General features: G+C 37.8%; 4 protein-coding genes across 13 annotated transcripts in view; 1 reads left to right on the top strand and 3 right to left on the bottom strand.

Moving 5' to 3' along the window:
- LOC147471638 (uncharacterized) overlaps nt 1-5,977 on the bottom strand; it is a 6,373-nt gene extending 396 nt beyond the window's left edge. The window contains exons 1-2 of the mRNA XM_086537607.1: nt 5,837-5,977; nt 1-2,827 (exon numbers count right to left, since the gene is read on the bottom strand). The exon at nt 1-2,827 is cut by the window's left edge and continues 396 nt beyond it. Coding sequence (XP_086393733.1) covers nt 534-2,813 — 2,280 coding nt within the window. The 5' untranslated portion in view covers nt 2,814-2,827; nt 5,837-5,977 and the 3' untranslated portion in view covers nt 1-533. The remainder of the gene's footprint in view (nt 2,828-5,836) is intronic.
- LOC147471639 (uncharacterized) lies at nt 2,928-4,782 on the bottom strand. The gene is made up of 3 exons (XM_086537439.1): nt 4,221-4,782; nt 3,836-4,124; nt 2,928-3,702 (listed from the first exon to the last, which is right to left on the bottom strand). Exons 1-3 carry the CDS (start codon nt 4,780-4,782, stop codon nt 2,928-2,930), a joined length of 1,626 nt encoding a protein of 541 aa, XP_086393565.1.
- A 769-nt stretch (nt 5,978-6,746) lies between the features above and the next one.
- Nucleotides 6,747-12,638, top strand: LOC122256533 (uncharacterized). Of its 2 annotated transcripts, XM_043021303.2 has the most exons (5): nt 6,747-6,865; nt 7,175-7,277; nt 9,421-10,982; nt 11,233-12,090; nt 12,410-12,638. In XM_043021303.2, exons 3-5 carry the CDS (start codon nt 9,441-9,443, stop codon nt 12,575-12,577), a joined length of 2,568 nt encoding a protein of 855 aa, XP_042877237.2. In that variant the 5' UTR covers nt 6,747-6,865; nt 7,175-7,277; nt 9,421-9,440; the 3' UTR covers nt 12,578-12,638. The 2 variants fall into 2 exon arrangements, with proteins under 2 accessions (XP_042877237.2, XP_086393722.1); XM_086537596.1 differs by having other exon boundaries at nt 6,752-7,294.
- Nucleotides 12,639-14,891: 2,253 nt separating this feature from the next.
- Nucleotides 14,892-15,000, bottom strand: part of LOC122256532 (zinc finger C2HC domain-containing protein 1C) — an 18,535-nt gene continuing 18,426 nt past the window's right edge. For all 9 annotated transcript variants that reach the window (XM_086537597.1, XM_086537602.1, XM_086537601.1 and 6 more), the window contains one exon: nt 14,892-15,000. This exon is cut by the window's right edge and continues 1,985 nt beyond it. The gene's annotated coding sequence lies outside the window, so the exon portion shown is untranslated.

Genomic DNA, 15,000 nt, shown 5'->3' with positions numbered 1-15,000 from the left:
AGATACAGGTACTAATTTAGCACCTTATACAATTCAAATAAGAATCTTATAAAAATAATCATTAAATGCACAATGACAATAAGTCATGCATAAGACATAGTGATTAAATACAAAAGTATATAGCTCTGAGATATAAAAATACAAAAATATGGTGTACAATATAAACTGCAATGGGTATAATTACATATACAAAGTATGTAATAAAAAGTACAACAAATAACTGGGTACAGAGTATAAAATACAAAGTATAACATAAGTACAAAGTAAATCATTACCTAAGTACAAACTGTAAAACACAAATGGTATTACATCAAACTATGTTTAAGAGTAAATATAATTAAGTAACCCATAAATTGAGAATCACAAGTTACAGTCACATTATAAACTCAAAGCATTAATTGCATCATACAAATAAAGATAATTGCACTTTAAAGGAACAAATAAAATATTGGGACAAAGGAACCAACAAATTCACAATGAATTTCCTTGCCACACATAAATTTGATTCACAAACTTAAAATTAATTCCTGAAATTACAGATCTAATCGTGAGGGTGCATGAATGGCACGACCTCTACGAGTTACAGAACCAATATTAGGGACTGAGTCCTCATCATCACTTAAAGTTTGATTATTTTCTTCAACTGAGTTGGTTACATTTGAGGTAGGATCAAGAATAGGGAATGAGACCTCAGAAACATCTTCACCATCTCGAATCAAGGTAGGTACAGAAACTTCAGCAGAATTAGCAGATTCATCCTGCTCTGTTGGAGAATCTACACTACTGGCTTCTGAATCCAGAGGTGGAGTAACAAAGGTGGAAGAAGACCCAGTTTCAGAATCATCAGACTCCAGTGAGCTTACAGTTTCAAGATCATGCAATCGTTGAACAGGCCTAGAATAAAACCCTTTAGCTGTTTTTACTTTAACACTTCGGATTACATCATCAGAGCCAGGGAATGTTTCAACAACTATACCTAAAGGCCACTTAATCCTAGGAACAAATTTCTTAACAGTGAGGGGTAAGTTCCTGAGATAATCATTACTCCAAAGTGTCCAAAATTTGTTAAGTCGCTGTTGGCGTAAGATTTCTCGATCACTCAAGTCCTCAACAGTAACCTCACAAGGGACATCGTCTACATCAAGCAACATTCCTGCTGTGCGGCCAATCAAAAATTTGGAAGGTGTTAAAACCTCATCTAGATCAGTTTCAGAACCCATGAAAGTAAGGTGGCGAGAATTTATACAGGCTTCAACCTCATGGAGAGTAGTCTCCGATTCAATTCTGGTGAGACACTTAATTCCCAATGACTTCTTAAGGGAAGACTTTACTGATCTGATAAGTCTTTTCCACCAACCTTCCCACCATGGGGACAAAGGCATGATAAACTTCCATCGAGGAGAAAGAGGTCCGAAGGTGGTATGAAGAATATTAGCAGCACTGGCAAACGTCTTAGCATTATCTGAATAGATAACTGAAGGCATTCCTCTACGTGCAGCAAATCTCTTCATGGCAAATACACAATCGGATACTGTTAAAGACTCTGTTAACTCTAAATGAATGGCACGTATGACAGCACAGGTGAATAGCAAAATGTAGAACTTCTTTCCTGGAAAATCTGCACAAAACAATGGACCAGCATAATCTTCACCCGTAACACTGAAGGGGGGAGCAGATTGAACTCTCAATTTCGGGAGAAGGGCAACAGGTTGATTACATGGCTTTGAATCAATACGTTTGCACATCATACAATCTTTACATACAGATTTCACTAAACGTCTGACTCCCATAATAAAATATTCATTATGTAAAGTGCTGATCAATGTAGAAGTTCCAGTATGTTTCAGAAGAGAATGTTGAAACCTGACCAATAGTTTAGCAAATTGACCTTTGGGAATGATAATTGGGTGCTTATTCTCATAGGTCAGATCAGCATTCTCTAGGCGTCCCTTGACTCGCAGTAAGCCAGACCCATCTAAAATAGGGTCTAGTCGGTTTATGTAACTACCCTTAGGTAGAGGCTTTTTCTTGGTCAACAGATCAATCTCATTAGAATAAGCCTCTGCCTGTACAAATTTAATCAAGATAAGCTTGGCAGAAGTAAGCTCATCATGAGTGAGATTACCAGACAATTTTATAGAACCAGTCTTAACATTGTTTATGAATCTCTTAGACCAGGCCACTACATTTATTGCTCGAGTTAGTGTTCCCCATCTTTCGACATCAAACAACTTAGTAGGAACAACATTCAAGTGAACAGAGGTGGTAACACTGCGTAATTCTTCCGAGGGTACATTGATATCTTCCTCTGTAAGGGTTACCTCTTCATTATCTAAATGGGAGGATAGCCAAGAGGGACCTGTCATCCAAACATCAGACTTCACGAGATCATCGGCTAAAAGACCTCGAGTCAACAAGTCAGCAGGGTTATCTTTGCCGGGACAATGGAACCAACAACTAGGAGAAGTCAAACTTTGGATCTCAGCTCCACGATTGGAAACAAAAACCTTCCAATTATTGGCATTCCCCTTTATCCAGTGAAGTGTAACTTTAGAATCTGTCCAATAGAAAATCTTGACATTTTCATCTAAATTGAGGGCAGATTTAACAAACTTAACTAATTGTGCCGACATTAAGGCACCTAGTAATTCCAGTCTCGGCAAAGTCACCTTCTTGATGGGTGCTATCCTAGCTCGAGCAATTACAAGATTTACCTTAAAAGATCCATCAGTCTGGGGGGCTCGGAGATATACACAAGAACCATACCCCTTCTCAGATGCATCTCCAAAGGCATGTAGTTCAAGGCCGGTCATCTGATTCCACACTTCTGTAAAATAGCAACGATCAATACACCATTCTTTCAGGCATGAAAGAGATTGGGTCCATGTATTAAATTTGGTTTGTAACTCATTAGGTAAGGGTTCATCCTAATCAAGTCCCAACCTCCAAATCTCCTGAAAATTGATCTTGGCACACATGACAATTGGACTGATAAAACCCAAGGGGTCAAAGAGTCTAGCAATAAGGCTGAGGATAATCCTCTTAGTGAACACAATTTGAAATAAAGGGGGTTCTAAGTGGACACCTTCGTATGAAAAGGAATCCGAGTGAAAAAGCCATTTCATTCCAAGGATCTTAGTGGAATCTTTCATCGATTCCAAAGGTATTTCTTGCTTCTCTGACAATTCAATATCAACTTTATCACATCTTACGAGAGTCATACCAGCTTTGGACAGAATGAGTGAAGCCTCCTCAAATTTAATCCTAGCTTCCTCAATGGTATTACCTCCTGTTAAACAGTCATCCACATAAAGGTTCTCCCTTAACTCCTCTACTACAGTAGAAGGACTCTGAGATTTGAGATGCAAGTTAACAGTAGCGTTTAACAAAAAGGGGCTGCTCGTGTTACCAAAGGGCACTCTGGTAAAACGCATGACCTGGACCGAACCGTGTCGTCTCATTAAGAAACGATGAACATCTCGGTCCTGTGGGGCCACACTAATTTGTAAGAAAGCCTGTTTAATATCAGCGGCCAGAGCAACCTTCCAATGCCTAAAATGCAGGAGGACCTGTACTAAATCAGGATTGAGGGAGGGACCAGTTAATAAACAATCATTGAGGGATAGGTCATTAAATGATTTGGAGGAGGCATCAAACACCGGTCTTACCTTAGTGGTAGTACTGCTCTCTTTAACTACAGGTCTATGAGGTAGATAAAATACAGGGTTAGGTGTGTTTATCTCATCCGAATGGGACCTCCTCAATTATACCCTCCTTTACATATCCTTCAAAAACTCCCTGATAGCTCTCCTTAAGTTCAGGGTTTTTATCCAACTTCTGCTGCAATTTTGTGAACCTTTTGTGAGCTAGAGAATGATTATTTACAAGACACATTTTGACCTTCTCTGACTTCCAAGGCAGAGCAACCTCATAACGGCCATCTTTAATTTTAGTTTCTTTAGCAAACTGAATCATAAGAGGATCAAAAGAAAATGGATCAGGAGCAGATTCTTTTGGATGGATACCTACTGACTCAAGGTCCCAAAACTGCCTAAATTCATTATCAGAGACTTCACTAATAGCATGGTCAGAGGTATTAGTAGCTGAAGACGTCCAGCAGCCAGCTAGGACCCAACCGAACACGGTCTTCTAAGCTACTAAGTCCTTAAACCTTCGTAACGGGCAATCAGTATAGGTCAGTTTCCAATAATAATCCTGACCGATTAATATGTCCACTTCTAGACTTTGTCGAGTGGCATAATTATCGGCCATAACAAGATCAGAAAAGCCCTTCAGTAAATCACCAGGTACGGTAAATCTTTCCAATATAGATGAAATCTTAGGAACCTCGGCTACAACCAGGGATTGAGAGGAGCCTGTTAAGTCTGCAATTTGTAGATTATAGAGATTAGAGGTGGTGGTTGATTTAGCCCCTCCAAAGACACTATTTTGAACAGATTCAGACTTGACCCACTTAGGTTTTACCCTCTTGACAAATTTGGAAGTCACATAAGAACGGTCGGCACCTGAATCAAACAATAAGGTAGCTTCAAACCTTCTACCATCTGGACCCACTACTGAAACTTGAGCGGTCTGGAGCACAGTTTTGGTGACGTTTGAAATTCCAGATAGAGTCACTCCAACTTGACTTGTGGAAGGACCAGCTCCATCAGGAAAGGTAGTACCTTTAGCTACAGATTGGTGCGACTGGTTAAGTTTATCAGACTCCTGAGACTTACCAGGTCTGATTCTCTTCATTTTTACCCTCACATAAGGTCTCATGGTGACGACCCTTACATTTCGTACACCGTGACTGACACATTTTATACCAATGGTTTCCCTTCAGGCATCTTAAACAAATCCTAGCAGCTTTAACCCTTTCTCTCCTCTCATTTAGAGGTAATCTAAGATAGGAAAAGCATTTCCCTGTACCATGAGTCTTCTGACAAAAGGAGCAATTTGGCTTAGAGGGACCCTTAGGCTGAGAAGAGTTATACAAGGCTGAAGCAGTTACCGTCTTTGGTATTTTGGCAGTGCTTCTTGGCATAGAATAAGCAAGGGGTTTGTGAGTTTTCCTTTTATGATAAATCTGATTAAGAAATTTGAGGAATTTGTCTAAGTCATGTCTATATTCATCTGTCCTCCACTCTTCTTTCAGATCATCAGGAATTATACAAAGTATACACCTCATTATAACAAATTCATACTGGCTAGGGGGCACTCCTAGCATATTGAGACACCTGACATGAGTACATAACGTGTTGTGGAAGTCGGTTAAATCAGAACTATCTGTCTTACCCTTTGAAGAAGGAAATTGCAAATTAATAAGTGCAACAATATGAGCATCTACAATAAGATCATCTCTACCATATCTTTCCTTGAGAAGCTCACAGGCTTCAGAGTATGCACTGCTGGTAGTTGGGAACCCCTTGAGGGCCTCTGCCGGCTTCCCGACCAGGCAACTACGCAGATAACTGAGCTTGGTGACGTCAGCAAGATCGCTTTCGTCTATGTTAGATGTGAAGAAATCCCAGAATTGTGTCCACATTAACTCGTCGCCATCAAATTTAACTAACTCTAGATCGGGTAATTTGATCGGAGCCTTAATTACAATTTTACCCGAATCTACGTCTGATGACGCTAAAATGGGGGCACTACGTGGAGACTCATTCATCACTAACCACTCACGACCCTTGACAACAAGGTCTGACAGGTCAAGGTGAAATTCCCTACGAGGTTTTCCAACAGTTTCTATGTCTTCTGTGAGATGATAAATTAGTTGATGATCCTCCAATTTTGCTTGCCACTTTAACAACGTATCCAAATGTGATCTCACCTTAACGGCACTAGATTCTCTGTCGTGGAGCGCCGAGGTTAAGAGGTCAGCAGTGAGTGAGGCACAGAGGGCCAGACTCTCTCGGTGTGCCACGGCACTCTCTTTATCCATTTTTCAGTAACGGCGCGACGTCAGGGACTGGAAATATAACTGAATCCTGCCTTCCCGGGTCTGGGCACCAAAATATGTAGCCGCAAGGTCTGAAAATAGCGGCACACAACAAAAATGGATAAATAAATGTGGAGTGCCAAATGGCGTAGGTGCCAGTCAAACGACTGCTGAGTGGTGACTGGTGTCTGAGTTTTATTGTAGAAAAGAAGATATATATATAAACTTCTCTTATTTGGTTATGATTATATATATATTTATATAAAGAATACAATATTACAAAAATAATGACATATTACAAAACAAGTATTTTTACCTATCTTGAACAATAAATCTATTTAAACTATTTCAAAAGCTCCGAGTCCTAAATGAGAAAACGGAGTGAGACTAGAGGGGTATCTAAAGCATGTCGTGCTGGAACACTCATCATCATTATCATTATCATTATTATTATTATTATCATCATCATCATTGGTAGTAGCAGTAGTAGTAGTAGTATCAGCATTATCATCCCATTCATTTTCCTTCTTCTACTCAATATCAAATGATAAACTCTTTTGTTATTTTGATAACTGGCAACTAAATCGTCAAAAAGTTACTATTTACGAATCTAATAACAACTATAAAAGAAAAGATCTTACAACGTTATTTTCCTATATAATATTTTACACAAGATCGAGATAGTACAAAATCAAATATCTATTAATATACGAGATATCTATATCAAAACTTGCCATTAAACGAAGTGATTAAAATAAAGCATATCCTTTTCACGACCCGTACGTAACCTCTCTCCTGGTAACTTTGTTTACATTTTGAAATCGAGGAAGAACAAGTTACGACTTGTTTCTGCGGTTCATATTTTGAAATTGATTTTGTTTTTGTCATTTACTGAAGAGGAGATTAACTGAGTTGTCTTAAGTTAGTTCTGTTGAATTTCCTTTTATCCCGATAGGAAATATTACCGTAAAGAGAGTTGAAAGAGTTAGACTTTATTGTTTAAAGATACGAGTTGTTTAGATATATTTATATATATATATATTTTTTAGTGTTGTCATTCTTTCATATTTTTACAAAATACCTCTTTTATTTACAGGGAGACAAGATATAGGTTAAACACTGAGGAAATACCACAGCTAATTATTCCTACTTAGTTGAGAAATTTTATTATTTATTGTTTAGTCACGTTATTTTTTACTTGTTTCACTAATTGCACATTTATTGTCTTAGGAAATTGCCTCCGTATTCATCATGTGTTATTGGTATAAGGAAGCGCAAAGTGTGTTATCGTGACAACCCATATTGCAGAGTTTAGTTTCAAAGGAAATCTCAGGTGTCTACAAGCAAAAGGTTAATTTTGCCATTCAATTTTTGGTAAATTTGGATAAAGACGCAACCAATCCTTTAGGCACGACACGATATTTTTCTGGTAGTTTTCGTTGTGCTTTGTACAGTTTTGCTACTCATTTCCATCGGAAACCTTTCGCGGAAGAAAAGGTTTTTATGGTGTTATGTCATAATTAAAGGTACGTCATGCCAAAAGGTTTGTTTTTTCGCTACGGGTGGTTGCGTCTTTATCCAATAATACCCAATTTTTAAGTTTTCACTTAAAGTGCAAACGCATTCTCTTTCCTCTTACAAGTATTGACCTTTTGTCATATAACATAACAAAACATTAATACACCATAGTGTAACTCGGAGTCTTTCTCTCACTATGTGAAATCGTACTTATCGGCGATAACTACGACTATGACACCTGCACTTGCCATACTCTGCACTTCAGACAGCAATTTCAGTATCTTTGGATAATTTTTATTATATATGTAATCTTTAGAGACAACATATAGATCATACAATAATGATAATGAAACAAAATGATAACCATAAATATTGTAATGATACAAACATTACATTTAATGAGGACACAGAAACACCACACTATAACTCAGACAGAACCTAAGAAATACAAATACTATGCTTATTCTTTAATCTTATTGTATCAAGCAATTGCATGATATTTAGAATTAAGCAAAAGCAGCAAACATCCTAGTAATATATACAATATGAAAAAAACAAACTATGTCATACAATATATCAATGCTATTGTTATTCTCAACATTCTGTGTGACTGTTCCATGTCTATCACCATGATTATGATTTAGTCATTGTAGACTTCATAATTGGTTTATTTTTAGCTTCAGAGAAATTTCCTTTCTTAAACCTGCTTCTATGGTCTTTTTTCAAAGCTTGTCTGCAAGTGAGGTATTCAAAATTGTGTTTAGTCGTCATAGCAAATTGATCAATTTCTTTAATCTTGAATGCATTTTGGAACTTTGTATTTTCTGAAGACCAGTTAGGTATACAGTTCAAAAGAAAAATGCTTAGTCTAATCTTAGTGGTTATTTGTGCTGCTAATACAGGTAGCTAACATTTCTTATACTTTTGCAAAGTAAAATCAAAGTAATTTAATCTGCAGCATTAGCAACCAGGGATGGGGACAGAGACAGAGACAGAGACAGAGACAGAATCACTCTTATGAAATGAAATAAGATCAAACTATAAAGTTTTTTTTATTTTTTTTCTTGTTGTTGTGTTAACCAAAAATACAAATTTGATTAACATTCTGTTGTTGTTGTTCTATCTTTAAATCGTACATTAAGTTAATGCAAAATTTAAAGAATGACTGAATTTCCACGCACAATCATTATAGTTCTCTTAAATTGTTAATTTGTTCTTTTAATGAAATGGAAACCAAATTCTTATTTGATAGTTTGTGTGTTATTTCTAGTTTACTAATTTATTAATTTAGTTTACCAATTTTATAGTTTATATCTATTCACTGACAGTCTTATGATGGTTATCTTGAAAGTTATATATTATAATGGACAGTTAGGGTTTTTAAGCATATTAGTTGTTTCACCATCTTAAGTAACTCTCTTTATATGAAAAGTTTGGTTAATAAATTATAAGCATTTTGAACTCTCTGAACACTTTCTTATATAACTGTATGATGAAACAAAGGGATATAATTCCATGTTGTAGATAGCATCTTAGATTCTCTCTCTCTCTCTCTCATTCACTCTCTCTCTCACTCTCTTCCTATATCCCTTTCTCTCTTTCTCTCCCTCTCCTTTTTTCCCTCACTCCCCTTCTCTCCCTCTTCCTTTTCCTCTCCCTCCCTCCCTCCCTCCCTCCCTCCCTCCCTCCCTCCCTCCCTCCCTCCCTCCCTCCCTCCCTCCCTCCCTCCCTCCCTCCCTCTCTCCCTCTCTCTCTCTCTCTCTCTCTCTCTCTCTCTCTCTCTCTCTCTCTCTCTCTCTCTCTCTCTCTTTCTCCCTCCTCCCTCCTAACTTCCCTCCCTCCCATGCTATCTATATATTCATCTCTATTCCTCTCTTGTTCTCCTTCTCACTTCATCCATTTTGTTATCACTTTTTTGTGTGCTTTTTAAGTCTTATTTTTCCACATATGTTTTACAGACATCTCTTCAGAAAATATTATGAGCAGCAACCCCAGCAGCAGTCAGAAGTCCCAAGCCCTAGCGCCTGGCAGCATTCTCACCGTCAACACAACACGCACACGTGGGACCAAGTTCTTGCTCAACCAAATGCTCCTCGAGAAGCAACTGAAGGAGCAGCATGAGAGCCAGGCCACGCCACCAGGCAGGAGGATATCGCCCCCAGTATACGCCTGTAGTCCGGTGACGCGGTTCATCAAAATCGTGCCACCCGCAGATCCCCCGGAGAGTTGTAATGTCGTCTTGCCCAAGAAGAAGAAAAGGAAGAAAGCCATCACACTCACCCAACACCTTGTGGAGATTGATCCCGTGCAGAACCGAGAACCCCCCGCAGCGGATCCAGTGCCGAGCAAAGAAGCACCAGCGGAGGAGGGCATTGAAAAGGAGAATTCGGAAGAGCTCAACAATTCTCTGCTTTTGCCTTTTGGCCGGAGGAAAAAGAGAAAGAGAAAACGCAAGAAGAAAGATTGCGCCCCAGAGTCACCCCCAGATGAGGTCATGGATCAATCTAGAGAAATTATAGCAATAGATATTGAAATAGAAAAAGACGATGCTCCTGAGAAGCATACGGACAACATAAGACTGCCCCAATGCTATGAATCCAAAGACGCAAAAGGGAAAAACAAAAGTACAAAAAATATCCCTCAAAGTCAGGTATATCATAACACACCTACTGACAAATCACATCCCTGCCATAGTACTAAGGACATAACATCGAATCTCTCACAACCTCCCTCGACTACAAAGAAAATTCCCATTGCTCAAGTAGACTCCACCTCAAGCTCCCAGAATTCCTCTGAATTACACTCCAGTTCATCAATCAGCAGCATAGTCTTGTCTTCAGATACCCCACCTCTTGAGGCCGTGAAAGGGAGTGGCAGCACCTCAGAGCTATCCACAGGCACCCAGACACAAGCCATTTTCCAGAACAAAGAATATCAGGGGAATGGCTCTGAGCAAAAGAGGGACACTGACGTCCCCGCCCTCCCCAGTCCAGAAGTTTTGGTCTATTGTTCTGACAGTGAGGCAGAGGACCCTGAACATGGGTCATCAGTTAGAAAGTCTAAATGTGTCCCAGAAAGAAGGAAAACAACTCCTGGAAAAGAAGCTAAAGATTCACAGTTGCCACAGAGAACAAGAAGAGAAACAACAAAAGGTGCTGTGCAGAATGTGATAACTGTAGACATAGAGGACGAATCTTCACCAGAAGATCTACATCAAAAAGATGTAGTTTTACTAAGTACTAAAAAAACAATAGAGGAACAAGTGAAAAGCACCACAAAGGCATTAGAATCTACAGATAAAAAAACAATTACAAGAAAGATAAACACCAATCAGATCAAAACAACAGAAGACACAAACACACCCAAGATAAGACCACAGCCAAGTTTGTGGACACAGAGAGCAACTAGATCAAACTTAGCCACTCCATTGCAAGCCCGTCAACCTTTTCCCGAGATATCTCCTTGCAGTGAAGCAGAACTCTCTCCACTTCTGCCTGCGTCTCAAAGCAGTGCCTTCCAGGTGAGCTTTTATTTGAGTTTATCATGCAGTTGCATAGAATAGACATGATATGGAGTATGATATATGATGTTAGGTTAGCATACTATCACTTTTGTTGCATGAGTGGTAGGTTATTCGAACATGGTAACCTGTACCACTAGAGTTTCCATAATTATATAGAGACATGAAGTATTTCATACTTCTTGTCCTCTTACACCTGACTTCATCACTCTTTAATGATTGAAAAATCTGATTTCTTTTTCTCATACAGACACCAAGAAACAGAGGAAAATTAACCAAACTCAGTCTAAGTCAGAGGAAGAAGTTATCCAGTGATATGTTGTCTCAGGACAGTGGAAGCCCAGCTCTGGCAATGAGTAAAAGGAAACTTGATGATCCCACTACTCCGCATAATGTTTCTGAGGGTTTCGTGGCCTCCTGTTCTCCCGAATCGGAAAATAGCGAGCCTGCTCTCTGTGTTGGAAACAAAAAGTTGAGGGTCAGATTCTGTGACAAAGATGATGACGATGACAAAGTTTCCAAGGTACAACTTGCTGAGCCTCCTGTGAGGGATGATATGTCCTCCATGTCCCTTCTAGGAACCGTCCCAGAAACCAACCATCAAAAGAGTGCTGTTGCTGGAGCCACTATTCCCAAGACATTCCAGCCCACACACACATCCACCCAGATAGAAAGACAAAAGAGGGTTATTGTTCAAGAAGCTAGTAAGCCAACAGTCAAAGAGAAAGCAAAGCATCCCCCCAACATCATACCTGAAACATCAGAGTCAAGCGTTTCTTCGTCTGAACAAACAAACTCCTCCTCGTCACTCACAGAGATACCAGAAAAAATTCTTGACAGTAAGAAGAGCAAGAATGAGGAATCCAGGGGCATGAGGCTCCGGTCCACCTCCCTAAAAGGAAAACTCTGTAAAGAATCTTTGTCATCTCAGAATCAAGGAGATCAAAAAGTCTCAGAGAGCACATGTCCTGAGGGAGATTCCCAGAGCAAGAACTCATCCGAGTCTTCCGAGCTCTCCAGAGCCTCTGAGAATGCATCGACAGATTCCTCAGCCAGTACTGAGATGCTTCGTCCTGTTGGCAAGACATGCTTGCAGAGCATTGTTTATGTAAGTGTTTTTGTTTATATGTATATGTGCACACAGAGTTGAATCCTGTGTAACTTTGCCCCAGGTATCCACATTATGTTTTCACACCATGAGAGAAAATTGATAAAGATATGGAAATAAACCTGTAGGGTATCAGAAAATGAAGTGGAAACCCTATGGTACTTTTATCATAGACATAGACAAACAAGGTTCCACTTTTCTATTAATGTTTTATGCTTCTCAGGAACCTAACCCCAAAGTTAAATGAGGTATATCTTCAGTTTTATTCATATTGAAGACCCACACATCCATCCTAACAGCACAATTTCTCTCAACGTAGGTTCTGCAGACACACTTTGGGGGTTCGCTGACGGAGAGCTTCAACGTGCTGCATAAGAACAGCTTCAACCTCCTCACCTCAATTATGGAGCTTCAGTCCTTGCATCCAGAGGTGGAGGAAGCCCTGTATGGGGATGAGGAAGGGGAAGAGGAAGAAGATGTGACTTGAGACTGGGGGAATGGGATGTGTGGGGCTGTTACAAAAAGTGCAATTAAAGTAAATCTCCTCATTTTTTGGCATTTTCTTTAGTCTTTTGTATTTTCTTGTGCTAATGTTTTTTTTTTTTTTTTTTTTGTCATTATAATGATCTGTGTAGTGTTTGAAAAATAAAATCTTGCATTCTTGGAGTTTTGAAATAAAATTGTTAATATATATTTCAATAACTTTTTGCTAGTAAGCAGTGAACATCTGAAAATGGAGAGGTGAAGGGAGTTAATTGAAATTGATGAGCTTATGAAAGAAATGTGAGGTAGAATATAACTGTACTTTTTTAATGAGATAATATAATGCAAGTTATGTCTATGTAATTATTTACAATATTTCATATAGGTGCAGGACATTATTGATATAGGTTTATCTATGTGTATGATTACTAGAATGAAAAGAATCAGTGAACATATTTCATGTTCTAAGCATTTATTTAAGAATAGTAATTTATTTATGATTATAGCAATATTTTTACCAGAACATTTGAAGATTTCCTCACTCTGGATACCCTAGAGATTCTTTCCCTTTCCTTTCTGAATTTCTCTCTCATTTTAATTGACATTTATTATTTTCACTTCATTCTATCCCTGATTTTCATAAATCTCTCATTTACATGCTGGCTTGTAGGGGATTGTCGTACCTTGGTTTATAATTTCTTAACCCATTCCCGACGGGGGAATTCTAGCCTTGAATGTCCAAATGCCGGGGCGTTCGAATTATTAGGCCTAAATCAATTGAATGGCTGGCACAATACTGTGCCGCCCGGCAACTGGGCTTTTGAATGCGCGGTACACATGCTGTACCACCCCGTCCTGTGTGGGTTAATAGGACAGACCACAGTGATACTGAATACAAAATCTCCAAAGACACCACTGATATAAAAAAAAGTCAGTATATAAAGAGGTGATTTACTTTATTTTTAACATTGAAATAAATAGATCAAGATAGAGCAATTGAGATGTCTGTTTCTGAATGCCTTAGCTGGTTTCACAGAAGTTATGTTAGGTCTTGAAGTAGTCAGTTTTCCTTAGGAACTCTCCAGCATCTATGAATGAATTGAAATTCTTGAATGAAATGAGGGTAGTTGTTGTTTGTAAATTGGAGGGAAGTTTGAAAATTTAATTTTTTCAGATTAAGATGTATTCCAAAGTGAGATAAGTTCAAATTCAAAATGCTATGTGACATTGCATAGTGAAGATTAACTCCAGTTACAAATTCTAATTGTAAATTATTTTATTTTATCAGGAAGCGAAACCCTTTGGTTTATCATAATTGTTTATATTTGTGTTTTTGTCTTTACATAGATGCAATTTATTACTGTTACCGGTGAATGATAATGAAGTCACTATATGCATTTTGAATAATGATATATCAATAAAACATTGACTATGCATTTTTAAAGATACAATTCTCTCATTTTGTTAATTTCTCTCTCAGTTGTATGTCTTTAAAATCTTGTTTCTCAATACACGGCTTTATTTTTGTATTTGTTTACTTATATGTTACTTTATGTTTCATCTTGATTCATGTATATTGCTTTGGTTAAATTGTTACTTAAGATAAAGTATCTGACATTTAGATTTTTTTTCTTTTTTTCTTTTTGTAATTAATAGAGCTTTTTTCATTGTTATAGAAAAATTACATATAGATTTATTTTGCTGTGACACTTTGTCGTCAAATACTCAATTTATACTGATGTCTCTTTGTTGTACTTATTTTCATCTATAGTAATATATATGTTCCAGAGTTGAGAATGTATTATTATTTTATTTTTATTTTCCTTTGTTTTTCTTTTCCTTTCCTTATTTTTCTTCTGTGGTTAAGTAAAAGAAACTGCCCAATACTATACACTTTGTTCATGTACCAGTGAAACATGGTTAGGACAATTAAAGAACATATGTTGGGTGGCAAAGAAAAATCTAGTATAAGAAAAGCTGTATTTCTTGTCATACTTACTCTGCAGTTTATGACTATGCATGTCATCTGCTACTTTATCTTACATATTGTGATACTTCAATACTGGAATCAATACTTGTGGATAAGACCAATTTCTCCCCTTCAGCAAGAACAAGATTGTTAAATACTTTCTTGAAAATTGTTGTTAATTTTGACCTGATCATTTTCTCTTTTTCCCCCATAAGTTTCTATAATGGTAATATATTTCCAGTGAACACAATTAGTTCTGCAGTACTTATTAACATGCTTATTGTGCCTCTAGGAAGGAAGAACAAAAATCACATCACATAAAAATATGAGGATATTTACACTTCCAACATTTTGTATTAGTTTTATTGCAAAATTCCATTTACATACAAAGCCTATTAATATCTGAAAGTTATGTCAGTTTCAGAACATTAATGAAGATAAGTGAAGGAACACATTTT

The sequence above is a fragment of the Penaeus japonicus genome, unplaced genomic scaffold (genome assembly GCF_977035675.1).
Source record: "Penaeus japonicus unplaced genomic scaffold, GWHDUDI00000001_assembly GWHDUDI00000006, whole genome shotgun sequence".
Lineage (NCBI taxonomy): Eukaryota > Metazoa > Arthropoda > Malacostraca > Decapoda > Penaeidae > Penaeus > Penaeus japonicus.
Note: the sequence above shows the minus strand (reverse complement) of the source record. Positions and strands in the feature narration are given on the sequence as shown.

What these genes read in the sequence shown, in the direction of transcription:
- LOC147471639 (XM_086537439.1), bottom strand. Translation starts at nt 4,782, where the DNA reads ATGAGACCTTATGTGAGGGTAAAAATGAAGAGAATCAGACCTGGTAAG. An exon ending in AGAAGTGGACATATTAATCG is followed by an intron (nt 4,125 to 4,220) that starts GTCAGGATTATT and finishes GTTGGGTCCTAG; the next exon opens with CTGGCTGCTGGACGTCTTCA. An exon ending in TTCACAAAATTGCAGCAGAA is followed by an intron (nt 3,703 to 3,835) that starts GTTGGATAAAAA and finishes TCTACCTCATAG; the next exon opens with ACCTGTAGTTAAAGAGAGCA.
- LOC122256533 (XM_043021303.2), top strand. Translation starts at nt 9,441, where the DNA reads ATGAGCAGCAACCCCAGCAGCAGTCAGAAGTCCCAAGCCCTAGCGCCT. An exon ending in CTCAAAGCAGTGCCTTCCAG is followed by an intron (nt 10,983 to 11,232) that starts GTGAGCTTTTAT and finishes TTTCTCATACAG; the next exon opens with ACACCAAGAAACAGAGGAAA. An exon ending in GCTTGCAGAGCATTGTTTAT is followed by an intron (nt 12,091 to 12,409) that starts GTAAGTGTTTTT and finishes CTCTCAACGTAG; the next exon opens with GTTCTGCAGACACACTTTGG.